Genomic DNA, 16,375 nt, shown 5'->3' on the forward strand with positions numbered 1-16,375 from the left:
GTCTCTCATTCAAAAATGCAAATGTGGACCACTGAGAATTTCATTACCTCAGTGGTTTACGTTATGCATTTTCTGAATGACAAGAAATTGGGGCTATGAAACAAAATTAATATAACCACTTTCTATACTAACAGGTTCAAAGTAGATTATTTGGGTATTCAATGGATATAAGGACTATCTGTGGATAAAATGATTCTCCCTGCTGTTTGCCGTTGTACCTTTTGGTTTTGGAGGACTAATTTCTGTTTGAGTGAAGCAAAATGGAATACAGTCTGTGACTGCTGTTCATGTGAAATAAAAGTACATTAATGTAACCATTTTTGTTAACCTTGGCAGGGTCAAACCAGATACATTGGGTTCACAATGGATATGAGGGCTGCCTGTGGATGCAATGGCTGGGCCTTCTGTTGGCTGTTGTAAATCTGGCTTTGCAGGACTGATGTCTGCTTTGGTGAAGCATGCTGGAAAACAAATTGCATCCTCTGTTTGTGTGTAACAAAAATACATTAATATAGGCATTATTTTTTGATGAGCAGACTTCTGAAGCGTATACCATCAACAAAGTGGCTGTAACTGCTCATTGGGGGGGAGGGGACTGTGGATAAAAGTGACCTGCTGTCATTTGCTGAGTTGATAGTCAATAAATTGTGTCTTTCTAGGATTAATGTGTATATTTGTAAAAAGCAGGTTGTAATTAGTATTACTGTGACTGTTTGAATGCATCTTAACACCATGTTATTCTGAACTCCCATCCGTTTCTGATGTTGTGGACTGTCCATGATTTTGCTTCATATTTTAGTCTGTTTCTTGTAAAATTTGTGGTTTTGTGGTATAATGTTGTCTCTAAATATTGACAGGCATTTGAGTTTCAGACTTTATATCCTTCAGCGTTGTGTGCAGTAAATGTCTGTCTTTAGCAGTTTTGGCAGGATTTATGTGAAAGCAACCAATCAGTGGCTCAGTTGTGCAGTGAGTGGTGTTGCTATGCCATAGCACTTGGTTCCTTGATTGAGTTCTTGACTGTGTGGGTTTTATCTGGGTGCTGTGGTTTCTACTAACAACTTAAAAACATGCCATAGATGATTGATGTTCCTCCTGAAATTAACCATGCAGTGTGTGTGTGTGTGTGTGTATTTTTAATTTTTCGTATTGATGCTATTCCTCTGCACACCAGGTATTTTGAATTTAGTTTGGAGTAGGTGAGGGCTATTTTATTGATTGTTTTATCCTATTTTTTCACTTGTTACATCACCTCAGTTTATTTTTAAGATGGATTTAGGTGTTGTTACACTAGTGATTGCTCCCTTTCTCAATGAAAAGTAAAATTCCAGTCGGAATGAACTGAGCAAGGAGTTGAGGAGTTAATGTAAATCAACCAAAATACAATATTATCAGGAGATTGTACTGTAAGACCACTCACTACATGAGTTTTACCTTTTACTGTTGGGGGTAGCACAAAGGGGTGGAATGTGTCTCTTTGCCATGCTGCTGTTGCATGACCTACCTACACCTTTTATGAGGAGGGGAGCAACATGCTGCAGTGTGTAAAATTTGAAAATTCCTGGCTACACCCCTGTCAAGAATTTCAGAGTTGAATTTATTTGCGTGATTTAATTGTAGGTTTTGGCAGTACATGCAAGATTTAACAATAAACGTATCAAGTGGTAGGGTTACTTTTTTTAAATCTGGATTATTGAGTATTTATTTGGAACTAAAGTAATATTTCCAGAAGCTTGAAAAATGGTCCTGTTTTAGTATCTCTGATAAGTGTTTTCCAGTCTTACTTGTATAATTCAGGTTGTCCTTACCCTGAATCTTTTGACACAGTGACATTCTAAATCTTTGGCAGCAATGGAATGATTTTATAGTTCAGAAATCCTTTCAGCTGGAATGTTTTTATAGTTCAGAAATGCTGCTTTGTGATAAAAATACTTTGGCATAGTAGATAAGCAGACTCATTAGCATTCCTTTTGTTGATCTGTACTGCATTGTGAATAACAAGCGGCATGCTGGCCAAGGGTTAGTCTGTACCAAGTGGTAGCCAGTTATTGCAGAGAAATGTTCATTGCTCCTCTTACTCTTCCTGATACCTGAGGGTACTTCTTTGTTTTGAGATTAGCTGATATGATCACTTATCCCTTAGTCCTGACAGCAGAGTCCAACTGCCTTAAGTGTATGAACCGCATGAGTATCCCAGTTTAATTTATTTTACTTCAGTCTGTTCCATGGTGCTTATGTGACATTGTTTTTGCAATGCTTAAAAAAGTAATTGGGAACCAGAAGACCAGATTTAAAAAAGCACATTCATAGACATGCAGTCTTAGTTTCCCAGAATAGCAGTTGTTGCCACAAACTTAGCATAAAGAAAATAACTACACTAATAGCATAATTGTTGCTTACTAATTGGCTTGCTATTTTGGCTGTCAGTCAATGAAATTCTGAGTGACTACAGTTTAGTTTACTGTCCCTTACAAAGTTATGCAGTCGAAGGGGTACTTTAATTGTATTACTGTGTGTTTGCTTAAAACAGAATTTAATGGTAATTTATTGTTTCTGTATGTCATAGCTTCCATAATACCGTTTGTGAGGATGTCTGGCACCCCTTTAACCCCAGCCCCTTAAAAACTAGGCAAGGTTAAAGAGTACACAATCCCCCATAGGAGGTGTTACGAAAGATATGCTGGTGCAGATATTGTTGATCTAGAGTATGCTTAACACTGTGAAGCATCAAGTACTTCTGCTTGTGCCGTAGAACAGGGTGCAGTATGAATGATTCATTATTTTTAATATTCACCCACTAGGCAGCTTCTTTGTTTCGGACAGGGGTCTGCAACCTGCGGCTCTGGAGCCGCATGTGGCTCTTCCACCCCTCTGCAGTGGCTCCCCTATAGCTCTGAAAAATAATGGCCACTCTACCTCACAGCACACACACATACACACACACACACACACACACACACACACACACACACACACACACACACACACACACACACACACACAGAGTGATTGAGTGACGGACTTTAAATATTACTCTTATAAACTTGCTAGAATAACACGGTTTCTGTTGCAATGCATTCCACACACACTGAGAGCAATTGAACGATCCCCTGGCAACACCAGCATCTCCTGAAAGGTTTCCATACCTCTCAGTCTTACCACAAGAAATCTGGACAGAGCCACAAATAAAGGGGAACAAAGGAACAAAAACAGGGACGGAGTTTAAATATTGCTCTTATAAACTTGCTACAATAACATGGTTTCTATTAACATGCATTTTCCACAAAATTGTGTTTTTTGTGGCAAATCATTGAGGGCTGAAGTCAGAAAAAATAGACATTTGAATTTTAGACTTCATGCCCTTCAGAAAATTCACGCTAATGCAAAATCTGTTGTTCTATCCACTTTCTAAGTTTGTAAGAGCAATATTTAAAAAGTTTCCCGATTTTTGGGCCCTTGTGACCCATTGTTTTTGGCTTTGCCCAGATGATTTGTTCTAAGAGGTCGAGAGATATGACACACACACACACACACACACACGCACACACACACACACACACACACACACACACTCCTGAGAGAGATTGAGCAATCCCAACAAAAGAACAAAAATAGGGATGGATTTTAATTATAGCTCTTATAAACTTAGTTCTTTTAGATTTAGTATAACTGTATATAAAACTTTATACACTGTGTTATCTTCATTTTAGGGGTCAGATAGGTTTTGTGGCTTCCGATGAATTTTTATTTGGTGGGAGAGGGACCAAAAATGGCTCTCTTGATAGTGAACATTGCAGACCCCTGGTTTAGGAGGTATTACAGCCTTCATTCATCTTGATGTGAGTGAATAGCTGTGAATAGTTTTAGCTTGAATTTGATGTTACATGTGTTTGTTCAGTATTTGGAAAGTTGTAATGCAGGTAAGCGTAACTTGACATTGAACAGGTAGGTCTTTGCAAAGTACTGTACGTTCTGATGTAAAAACTGCTGATCATGGAAAAAAAAAATACTCCAGTGGACTTTGACGGAAACTATAAAGCTGAGTTTCTCTTAACTCATGAACACATGTAATGTGTGACAATAGTTGATGGTTTTGAGTCTAATAAGAATAGCTTGGTACATGTGAGTGTCAGTGTAATTAAAGTGCAAGACTGAGCACTGAAACTTGAAAAAAAATTAATGTCTCCTCTTTTCTTCTGTAGTTTCCACTTTAATGCCTTTCTTCTTCCCTATTTTTCTTGCTTATACTTCTCTTTCTTCCTTTCTTTCTTTCCTAATTTCCTGCGGATAGTGGGCAGACAGACGACCGCTCCTGCCACAATCACCGCAGCTGCTGCAGCCGCTGCTGCTGGTACCACTGTTGGGCTGGTTGAACAAGGTAGATGTTTCGGAGGAGACCCTACTGTTGTGGGCTCGCTTCCCCAAACGCATGCTGCCTCGTGATTTACAGCTGTACAATGCACCATGTCTAATCGTTTTGTCATGCTTAAATGTTCTGCCTGTTAGTATAGTTGATTTCTGTCCTTTGTCTTCTATGTAGGGTATCTGCGTACTTTCTTAGGGGTGGGAGGAATTTATAGTACATCCTTTCAGCTGATACTTTTATTACCTTGTCTATCCTGACATGCGCTCCGTATTTCTGTTGCAGACGTCTAAACGTTTTTGTACAGTGACAGTCTTGTATGCTTACACAACCACACACACACACACACATCATGCACTTACTTTCCTTTACATTGTCTTTTTTAATGTCTTTTAACAATTGCATGTCTGCATGTGAGCTTGTATTCTGGCTTATGATGTTTCTTATAACTGCATGAGTTGGGGCAGCAGTTTGATGGTACTGCCTACAATATGGCAAACAATTTATAAGGTTAAGGTAATAGTAATCAGTGTTAGGTAACATTTGACCAAAGAATGCTAATTTACTTTTGCTAAAATACATATACACACACAACCATACAACACCACACATTTTTTCATAGAATTTTTTTTTTAAAATAGTCTGTTCTTGAAATCAGTATTCTGAGTTACTAGTGTGCCAAATTAGTCACACCTCTACACACTAGGTTTGGGTTGCATTGTGTTCATCTGTATGGTAAAAATATGTAATGGTCTACCTGTTATAATAGCAATGGTATCATTTCATTTTTCACAGTTGTGCGCCTAGATGAGTTTCATTAAAACTGGCATTTCAGCGGCTTTTTAATTGAAAGTGAGAGCTGACTAAATTCCTGGAGGCTCACACGTCTGTTTTTGCCAAACCAGAATTAATAATATGTCACGAGTGAGATTCTTATATATTCTCTGAGGAAAAAAATGCTGTAAGTGCGTTGACAAACACCTTTCACTGCCTTTCATGTTTGATTAAAATGTACTGAAATTATGGTAGAGAGTGCAAGTAATGTCAGCAAATCTCTTTACAGGAAACAATTACAGAACCAGACAGTAATGATGGTGTAGATGTATCAGAAGAGATTAAACTGAATACTGTTTGCTATATTCACATGTAGTTCCTAACATAAGATAGACTCCATATGTTGCATCTGGTTTTGAAACCTCCTGATCATAATCACTGGGTTAGTACAGATTTCACACACTGTAAGTCTTATTCAAATTCAAAACCAAATGGAGAAAGCTGCATCACTATGAATCACAGCCACTGATGTGGTGCACTCTTTGTAATGGACCAGCATTGTTTCTTTATTTGACAGGTCCTGCAAGTTATAACTTTAAGGATGATCTCCTTTCTGCTTTAATAGTGCCATACATGTGAGAAAAAGTAGTAACAGGAAATTCCTAGATGTGTCTGTTCTTATCACATGGTCTTCTTGAAAAAGCCTAGACATTTTTTCTTACCCAATCACCATGCATTTTTAAAAAAAAAAGTTTGCCTCTACTTTGATGCATTCAGATATCTGATGGGATTCCCACTGCAAAATCCAAAGCAGTTTTTGTCAGGGGCTGCCTTGGTGATGTTTTCTGGTATTGTCAATCAACACAGCCTACTATCATGAAAAGGATAGTGGTGGACTTTTCCTCACATTCCTTTCTTATTGCATGACTTAACTTGTCCTTTTGTTAGGAGTATGTTGACTGCATTTTATGAATTATTCAGAGTTCATTCTTTTTCTTTCCCTCTGTTTTTGATAATGTATACTTAGAAGTTAATTCCAAATCTGTTACCATTGAAACATGTTTTCTGACTTGAAAGATATGATGGAAATATTTATTCTAAGTCCTACTTGGTTTGTTTTCTCTAAACATATTTCAAAACTACTATTTTATCAGGCACAGGTTTGAACTTGCTCAGTTTATGGCATGTGAGGGTATTGCCCTTTTCATTAGTTAATTTTCTAGGTTAATGAACGACTCATAAGATGAATGTAAATGTTAAGACTTTCAAGTTTGGACAAGATAGCTAAGCAATCCATTAGTCTGCTATAATTTTGTCTTAGCTTTTTCAAATGTTATTTATATTGAAAAATGGGGATTACTGTTACACTGTATAAGTTAAAAAGAGGACAGATAGAAGGCTTTGATATATTTGTTGGAAAGGTGGCTTTATGAAATACGTGAAGATCAGTTTTTATTTTTTATAGATACCGCAGTCCCATGATAGATATTACAAAGCAATGAATGCATGCATATTTTTATTGAACCGGATCTATATAGCACAAAAAAAGAAATAACACTAAGAAAGGAGGGGACTTTTCAACATTTTGGCTAAAAAAAGAGGTGAGAGCATTTGGCACATTAATTTATTGTAGCAGTCCTCTAATATTGTCACAGGGTATGTAAGATCCAGCCTGATCAGTATTACTACAGGAAGAACATTATTTAGCATGTTTGTCCAAATGATCATAAGCATTGTAAAGTCAGTGTTGAGTAAAGAGCAGTGGGAGTGACAGTAAGGTACAGGTTTGGAATTTTTAAAAAGGTTGACTATTGCTCACGTTCAGTGTGAGGCAGGTGGTTAAAGGCCAAGATGATATACAGGTTACCACACGGCACACCTGAGTAATGTTAATATGTTGTGGACTGTCTAGTTTATTTTTTTATAATTAATATCCAGAATGATGGTGTTTCCCTCCTAATATATTACCGAGGGCTGTCTGTCTGACCAACACTCCTTTTCTTTCTATCTTTTAATGACCGTTACAAACTTGACTTTTGTTTTATTGCTGTGAGTTGTTAGGAAGCAGGTAATGGCAGGAAAACATGAAAGAAAAGAGAGAGGTAGATTTGGAAAAAAAACATGCTTGAGAATGGCATTCATGGTAGTTGGAATAATAAAAGAGAAAAGTATCAAACATATCTGACGTAGAGTCATAGAGTTCCCCAGAAGTAGAAGCTGTACAGATGAAAAGCAGGGCTTTAAAGAAGTAGATCTTGATTTATATTCTTGGTGTTTAGTGACCTTTGGGATCAAAGATATATTGTCCACTTTCAGTCTTTTTAGTGATTTAGGTAGTGTACTGCAAATCTGAATTCATAGTATAAGTTTGCTCACACAGATATTGGGGGCTCTCAGTAGTGGATCTGTGTTGAGGTTTCATCTTCTGAAATGTGCATGTCTCCAAAATTCTTGTGATTTCTGGTTGTCAGGCTGGGCCATGTGTGTCTAACGCTCATCAGAGTAATATTGCAGGTATTCCATTGTTCATGAGATCCCCAGTAAGGGTACACACTAACACTGCCTGTACTGTTGGCTGCATCACAATCTCAGCTACCAGAAATGCCAGAAGTTAAATTTGTACCACTTACAGGTCATCTAGAAATCATCTTCAGGCCTCTCTCACTGCCAAGTTGATGATGACATTGGAAGTTTTCTAGCATAGGGACTGAAAGGTTTCCCTGCGATAAGCCATGCAAAAGTAAGAAGTTATGAGGTAAGGTGGCCATTAGATGAGGCCTTCTCCTGTCAAGAGCACTGAAAATCTGACCTCTGTGCACTGTCACGTGCAATGCCGTTTCCTTGACTAACAAGAGATCATGTTTACACCTTTTTTTGGCAGACAGCATTGAGTGGGCTGGGGGTGGACCACAGAGGTGCCTCCTTATCTTACACCTTTCAGGATGAGCTCAGGACTGCACTAGTCCTAGTCATACTTGGATATCCAGAACAGCCTCATATGGTATACATTCCGGAGTCCTGTTAGGAATTTATGGTTGAATGTCAGCCAAGAAAACTACTTCCCTCAGTCATTCCAGGACAGAATAGGCTCATCAACCAGGATTGGAAAGACTTAGTCCCAATGCCCATGTCCAGCAGGACCATGGAGCATCTACAAAGTCGTATGCCTGTGCTTGGTTCAGCATCTTTTGGGATTTGAAAATTTGGGTGGAAAAGTGTTTGGCTAGAGAAATGTGCATGCCTCTTGATCCTCATTGGTTTCTCTGGTGGCAGGAACCCCCAGTGCTGTTTACCAAACATGTAACACCCACTCTTTCTGTTGCTCACATGCAGCATCTCACATTGAGAGCTTGGAGGAAGGTAGAACAGGTAAAAGAGTGTTGCATTGCCTGTCAGAATCCACATGACAAAGTGATATTCAAAACACTGATGTCTGTCCATTTCCCCCTTGATTACCCATCCCATAAGAAGAAACCTGTAAAGCTTATGAATTCCTCCGTTGCCTGATCTGCAGCTTCTGCACTTTCTTCCCAGAAAAGGCTTAATTGCCAACTGGGCAAGAAGGAGGTAAAACCATGTATCATTGACCCTCCAGAACTAGTCCTTAATTATCTGGCCGCCTGGACATGCATGTATTCTGCTCCTCCTACTGCCAAAAAGGAGGATACATTCTACATCCCCCTGGCACAGGATAAAATTAAGTGAGCATTCTGAGGCTGATTTATATGTGATATCTGTTGTCCGGCATAGGTTGCAGAGGAAATCTTTTATCATCCTTGCCATTGGGTAGAATGTCCAACCTGTACACAGCGTTGGAAAGAGGGTTTACTTTTTTGCCACTTTAGGCCACTGAGCTCACAACCATTTGCCTCATCCGTCTTAATTGCTGACCTTACATCAACATCAAGTGTTGGAAAAAGCTTGCAGACTTTCCTGATACTGGAGTCAAGAAAAGTAGGATTTAACCTTTGATACCTGCTTCTACAGTGGAGGTGCATGTAGTCCACTATGATTTTGACTGTGTTGATCCATTTGTCAAGGCAGCAGCATCTGCTACATATTTTCAAAGATGGAATGACCAAGAGTTTCCTTAGCAGGCCATCGTGGATTCTTCTTCTAGAAACATTGTTCTGTTCATGCAGGCTTCTCAAGAGCTGACTGAAGAAGAGGAAGCAGGCATTTCCCATTGCTGAGGGTCTGTACCTATTCCCCAGGGTCTGTCTTCTTCTTCCAAGTTCCTCCATCTCTAAAAGAAGAACTCATCTTGAAGAATGAGAAGGAAGATCAAGTGTCAGAAGCACTGTCTACTCCAGTTTCTCCAGTATTGTCTCCTAAAAGAACATCACAAAGTATGTCACAGCAATCCTTACTGCTTGTGACAGTGGAATGTGGAATATTATGCCTCATACCATTCTCGTGGACAGTGGTAAGTTTCTACCAGCTTGGACAGCATAATTTGTGGTAGATAACATATATTTAGTGAGGAGATTTCATTTTTTTAGTTTTCTAACATATTCTAGCATGAATGGATAGTAATCCTTGAGCCAGAATGGCTTTACTTTAGCAGTCTAATAAAGGGAAAGCAATTTACAGTGTTGGATAGTTTTGGCAGATCAAGGAAGAGAGCACCAGCACATTTCCTTGTTCCAGAGTAAGTGAGGAAAGGATAGAAGGATAATGTCATTATTGTGGCATTGGAAGAATCCATGCTGAGAAGTAGTAAGAATCCATTGATCAGTGAGATGTTTTAATAGCTGTAAATGTATGAATTTTAAGTATTTCTGACAGAGGAGGTAACATGGCTGTGAAAGCAATATATAGTTACAGACTATTACACATTTTTGTAGTGGAACATTTAGTTCACCTTTCTGTATAGCAGAATCATAATTCTCATTTATCAAATCAGTTATGATGGTGAAGACAGCATAGACTATAAAATCTGCAGGACCTTGATCCTGTCACCTGACAGTACAAGAAGGAATATTTTCTGACTTGTCCTTTATTTTGTAAGTTCATGGAAGAGTTCAACAGTGAGGTCCTTTTATGATTCCATGCCGCTGCTTGATAATAATAGGAAGCTAAAAGACATGGAGGACAGATGCTGATCATGCTGACTTTGAAGTAAGTCCATCTCTGAGATGGCCTTACTGGTTCTTCATGTGACTAGCTTCCTTCATGTAGTAATAGGTCTATAGGTCTAGCTCATGCTTATCTTTGCCCATGTAGATAATGTGTGAACTAGTAGACCTACTAACAGTCCTGACACTGAGGTTGCAGTCCAGGTACTGAGCACTGCTTTTGCAGCCATCTTGTACCTGGAGAGCAATCCTTTCAGGTACTAGCCAGTACTTGCAGGTTGCTATCAGAACAGGAACCTTTTCTCTAGGTCTGTCACCTGGTCCAGCAGGGTTTGATAGTTGACATTGAGAAGGGTCTACCAGAGTCTCCTGCAGCAGGGCACAGAGGACAGGCCTTTGACATTAAGCACTTGCCATTTTGTAGGACCTGTCCTCTTGGGTAGAGTAGCATGTACCCCTAGGTAATATGCACTGATGCCATAGCCCAGCCCCTTCATCACTGCACTGAACATTGGTGTCTTGCTACACACTAGACATACAGATTGGCAGCTGAGCATTCCATCACCCCCTCCCAAAGTGTTAGGCCTAAAAGATGATCTCCCTTATGTCCTGAGAATAGAGCTAAGAGGACTGACAAGGGGTCTTATCTCAGAGCTGGATAAGAGTAATGAGACCTCACAACCCTACAGCTCTCCCTTGAATGTCTCATTCTTTAGAAAATCCTCAGACTGTAAAAGCTCTCTGTGTTTTTCCCTATGGCTCACTTACAACTCCTCAGAAATGCCTTATTTGAGTACATGGGGAGCAGATGAGAAGAGGTTCATATCATTCCTTCTTTACGACTTATGCTAAAGATTGCTGTCTTGTAGCTTGAATGCATTGGAATAACACTTCATGTTGCACTCAGGAAGGTCAATGCCCTCAGCAGTCCCCAAATGAGTGGACTGGGGTCATGTCTAAGAACCACAGAGCTGAATTCTGTGTGATCTCTTCAATCCGACATACATCACAGAAATCACAAGTCATTGCTACCATGCTGACTGGTACAGGATCCATACCCTTGGACAATGTAAACTAGAAGATACTCTCCATTCCAATACTGGAGCTGAGATCTGTCATCTGTTTAACTCACCATTTCATAGTTTACACTACCCTACTAGATCATGCAATAGAAATGTTTTTGACCCTCCCCTATTCTAGGGGTGAAACTAAGACCTGTAACGCATCTTCTGTAGTAGAATGCTATGTAACCCACTGCACTTTTGATTGTGTTAATATTGTTTCATATGACAGTTTCAGGCACATTTCTGAGCAAAATAATGCGTCTCAGACTCTCCACTTTTAAGGATGAACTTAGCTAGGCCATTCTAGGCACCCCTTTCTAGGGTGTCTTGAGGGAAGGTCCTCTGTGTATAGCCCCCACAAGATTTAAGACTCTTCAAAGAAGAAAGGCGTCTATGTTTACATGTGCTGGTCAGAAATGGATGCCCCTTTGAGTTGCTCCATTTTATCAGAGGTTAAAACTTGTACATGTAAGGAAAGCTGTTTATTCTATGAGGATTTTAGTCTATGGAAGTGTGAAGGTGTAATCTGTCAACTGTTAAAAGAAGAAGAAAAGTGTGTGTTGAAATCTGGGTACATTGAAGGTGAAGTTAGTTAAGAGTCAAAGAGGGGTGGCCATGTTTCATGACCTGTGCTTGGTGAAGCAAAAATAAAGTGTTGAGTAAATTTGGTGGCGACTGCATATAGTCTAGAAAATGTCCAAACAGAGTTGTAGAATATACAGTGGATATAAAAGGTGTACAAACCCCTGTTACAATGCCAGGTTTTTGTGATAAAAAAGAGACCACAGTAAATCATTTCAAAACTTTTCCCACCTTTAATGTGACCTATAACCTGTACAATTCAATTGAAAAACAAATCTGTTAGGGGAAAAATATAAAAAAATAAAAACCGTACAATAAGCTGGTTGCATAAGTGTGCACACCCTTAAACTAATAATTTGTTGAATCACCTTTTGATTTAATTACAGCTTTCAGTCTTCTTGGATACACACCTGCCATCAATTAGAGACTGATTAATCCCAAATAAAGTTCAGCTGTCCTAGTAGGATTTTCCTGACATTTATTCAGTTGCTTGCTACAGCAAAAGCCATGGTTCGCAGAGAGCTTACAAAGCATCAAAGGGATCTCATTGTTGAAATGTATCAGTCAGGAGAAGGGTACAAAAAAATTTCCACAGCATTGGATATGCCATGGAACACAGTGAAGGTAGTCATCAAAAAGTGGAGAAAGTATGGGACAACAGTGACGTTGCAAAGAACTGGATGTCCCTCCAAAATTGATGAAAAGACAAGACGAAAACTGGTCAGGGAGGCCGCGCTGCAGGAATTTCTGGCAAGTACCGGTTGTGTACTACATGTGACGGCAATCTCCTGTATTTGCCATATATCTGGACTATGGGGTAGGGTTGCAAGACAGAAGCCTTTTCTTGCACAGAAAAACATCCAGGCCTGGCTAAAATTTGCAAAAAATACATCAAGACTCCCAAAAGCATCTGGGAAAATGTGTTATGGTCTGAAGAGACCAAGGTTGAACTTTTTGGCCACAATTCTAAAAGGTACATTTGGTGCAAAAACAACACTTTGCATCACCAAAAGAACACCATCCCCACGGTGAAACATGGTGGTGGCAGTATCGTGCTTCGGGGCTGCTTTTCTTCAGCTGGAACTGCTTTAGTCAAGGTGGAGGGAATTATGAACAGTTCCAAATACCAGTCACTTTTGGCCCAAAACCTTCAGGCTTCTGCTAGAAAGCTGAAGATGAAGAGGAATTTCACCTTTCAACATTACAATGACCCCAAGCATACATCCAAATCAACAAAAGAATGGCTTCACCAGAAGAAAATTAAAGTATTGGAATGGCCGAGCCAGAGCCCAGACCTTAATCCAATAGAAAATCTGTGGGGTGACCTGAAGAGGGCTGTGCACAAGAGATGCCCTCACAATCTGACATTTAGAGTGCTTTGCAAGGAAGCATGGGCAAATATTGCCAAGTCAAGATGTGCCATGCTGATAGACTCCTATCCAAGAAGACTGAATGCTGTAATTAAGATGCTTCAACAAAATATTAGTTTGAGTGTGCACACTCATGCAACCAGCTTATTGCATGTTTTTTATTTTTATATTTTTTCCCATAACAGATTTGTTTTTCAATTTAATTGTACAGGTTATGGGTCACATTAAAGGAGGGAAAAGTTTTGAAAGGATTTATTGTGGTCTCATTTTTTTTTATATCACAAAAACCTGGCATTTTAACAGGGGAGTGTACACTTTTTATAGCCACTGTAGCTGGACTGTTTGAAGCCAACGTTAAAAGAAAGGCCATAATCACACTGAATGACGTGGATTTCCTCATGGGCAACAGGCTGTCACAGAGACTGTTAAGTGGCAGATGTGTGACATTCTAGACAAGACTGCTGAGAAAGTAAAAGTTGAACAGATTGAGCAGTCTGGTTGGATTGGAGGACAAGAGAAGAACATGAAATTTAAGCCTGTAGTGAATTATACTTGCTAGTAAAGGAAAAAAATAATGGAGTATGTGAAAAACAAGACACTGGAATAGACTGTATTTGCAAAGGATATGTTGGGGATAATTATTATAAAATGGTTGTTTTAGCCAGAATTTGATCCTGCATATGGAATGCCTAGACCAATACTGATAGAATTATTGACAAGTTATGAGAATGAGCAGGTCCTGTGGAAACTGTGGCAGCCAGGTAGTTGAGAGACTAGTATTTGTTGATCATGATTATTCTGAAGTTATACTAAAGAGTTGAGTGCAGATTGTGGACATACTAGAGGAATTAAGCAAATAAGTTTGAAATTTAAGCTGCCTTTCTCTGCCATCCTTTAAACATTTTGGGATGGAAAAGTTCACATATTGAACTTTGAGGTCCTGATTGAAGTGACTGGTAAGATAAAAGAACTAATTTTCTGGATCCCATAGTTGTACTTGGAGCAGAAAGAGACAGTTAAGTTGAGAGATGTTAATGTCACTAGACAAGAAGGGGATAAATGGAGAAAGGGACAGATTTGAGAATTGTCTGTGTATGTGTGCAGAATGCTGTACAGACTGAAAAGGTCTGCCTGAACTGTGCACTAGGTTATCTGGGGGGTGTGGTTATTATGTGCTTGCTGAGAGGTTTCCAGTGGACTGATATGAAGGATTAAATTGAATTTTTGCACCAGGTAGGCAATTGTTGTTTCCTAAATATTGCTATTTTCCATTATGTTAAAATGGACAATATCATAGTCTGTAATCTAGCTCTGAAAATGTTTGAGCTTTAGAAGTGATATTCTAAAAATCATTATGCGTGTTATCTAGAAATGTGCACAGCATCTGTTCTTGCAAGCACAATAAAGTATGTTTGCATTTTTTCAGTTATAGTTTTATGACTAAAGATTGATGCTGAATATGGTGAGGGTCAGCCATAGGAAGATATACATTTTGAATTCACTTAACACAAAACTTATGTTGCACTTTGGTAAGAATACTGAACATATATAACATAAGGTGATTTCTTAAAAATGTTTTTATGTCATTATTATTTAGAAGAGAGGAAGGTGAGTGAATTGGCACATGCATATAACTAATTAATATTTGGAGCTAGTAAAGTTTTTTTCGTTATATTTTTTGTAATATGAGTATTTACAGTTCATATCATTAAAACTGGCTGTTTTCCCTGACTCTGTGACACAGAGGAATAAAGCCATGACAGCATCCCAGATGACTCGAGTTCAGTTATTGGCTCATTAGGCTGGTAGAACTTGGGGTGGTGGGAGTGAGATGCTAAGCTATGTTGGCATGCTCAACTGGGAGAGATGGTTCTGATGGCTGCACCCACTGTGGCACTCCAGAGGAATGGCATTAGCCACTGCCCTGAGAAGAGGTCTTGGGGGAAAGGGACTTGGGTGGGTCTGACCAGGACAGTGTGGTAACCCTTGCATATGTGTGGCAAGGAGTGGGCACACCTTTGTGTTATGGACATAAGGAGGTCCCTTTTTGGTGGAGCACAGGTGATCCCAGAGGGTGAGGTTGGACCACATCAATAAATGCCCTAATGGCTGGCAGGATGATGGTTATGGAGTTGGCTGTCAACTCACGGGGAAGGAATGGGCTGAGACTAGCTCTTGTTTCAAGAGGAGCAAATGAGCCAATAGAGCATGGAGAGATGATGGTTTGTTGGCAGCAGGGTGGCAAAAAATACACTGATAAAAAAAATTGTCTGTTTAGCTGTTTAAGAAAGTTTGGATTAAAAATCGTACAAGACCTTACTAAAGTTTTTTGATAAGCAAAGATGTTTGCCAAAGGTGTTGGGAATGCTGTTTGCTTAAAAGTTTAATAATTTCTATAGTAAGAATATTTCACAGATTTTACTAAATGATGTTATATAGAAAGTTCTTGTGCTAAAATATTTAGTATTGATAAGACTCTTGCTTGTTTAGAAGCTTAAGAATATGTGTGCCAAGAAGTACTAATAGATGCAAGTAGCCCTGTGATGCAGAGGGATAAAGCCCTTACTCTGTCCCTGACAATCCATGTTCTGTTAGCATTATGGGCACTATATGGGGCCTCCAGGGGAGGAAGAGAGTGAGTGACTAATGTTGGCTTGCTCATCCTGGGGGAACGGAGGTAGCTTTGGCTCACTGCAATAAGTAGAGTAAGCTCAGCACTGTATATGCTTAGTCAGGATGTTGCCCATGTGCAGAAGCAACTCCCAAGAGCAGCAGTCGAAGAGCTCACAAGGCTACAGTGAGAATGGAAGCTTAGGCCATACACCCCAGTAGAAGTATGACATTGAACCAGCATTATTGATCTCCTTGACAGCCCCAGATGTAGGTCAGGTTTAGCCCAAGGGAGGCCAAGGTGGGTCCAGTAGACTGGTGAATGAAGAGAGGATCCTGTGGCAGCTGATAGTCAGCAGTAAGGAGAAAAAACAAATCAGTAGATGCTATTAAAATTATTAGGAATGCTACTAATTTAGAGGTTAAGAATGTATACAGTAAGAGTATTTAGAGGTATTCAAATGGTAAAGAATGATATCAGTTTAGAAGTTTAAGAATGTTTGTATTAAAGAACACTCAGACTGTTAAGTGCTG

At 39.3% G+C, this 16,375-nt stretch overlaps 1 protein-coding gene across 12 annotated transcripts in view; it reads left to right on the forward strand.

The window, feature by feature from the left end:
* The window catches only part of CAMK2B (calcium/calmodulin dependent protein kinase II beta), a 3,372,251-nt gene that overhangs the window by 1,900,236 nt on the left and 1,455,640 nt on the right, over window positions 1-16,375 (forward strand). For 9 of the 12 annotated variants that reach the window (XM_044084245.1, XM_044084244.1, XM_044084249.1 and 6 more), the window contains exon 13: window positions 4,292-4,378. The exons of the other annotated variants lie outside the window; for them this stretch is intronic. In XM_044084245.1, the coding sequence (XP_043940180.1) occupies window positions 4,292-4,378 (87 nt within the window). The remainder of the gene's footprint in view (window positions 1-4,291; window positions 4,379-16,375) is intronic. 12 annotated transcript variants of the gene reach the window in all.

The sequence above is a fragment of the Protopterus annectens genome, chromosome 9.part0 (genome assembly GCF_019279795.1).
Source record: "Protopterus annectens isolate FY-2018-M chromosome 9.part0, PAN1.0, whole genome shotgun sequence".
NCBI lineage: Eukaryota > Metazoa > Chordata > Ceratodontiformes > Protopteridae > Protopterus > Protopterus annectens.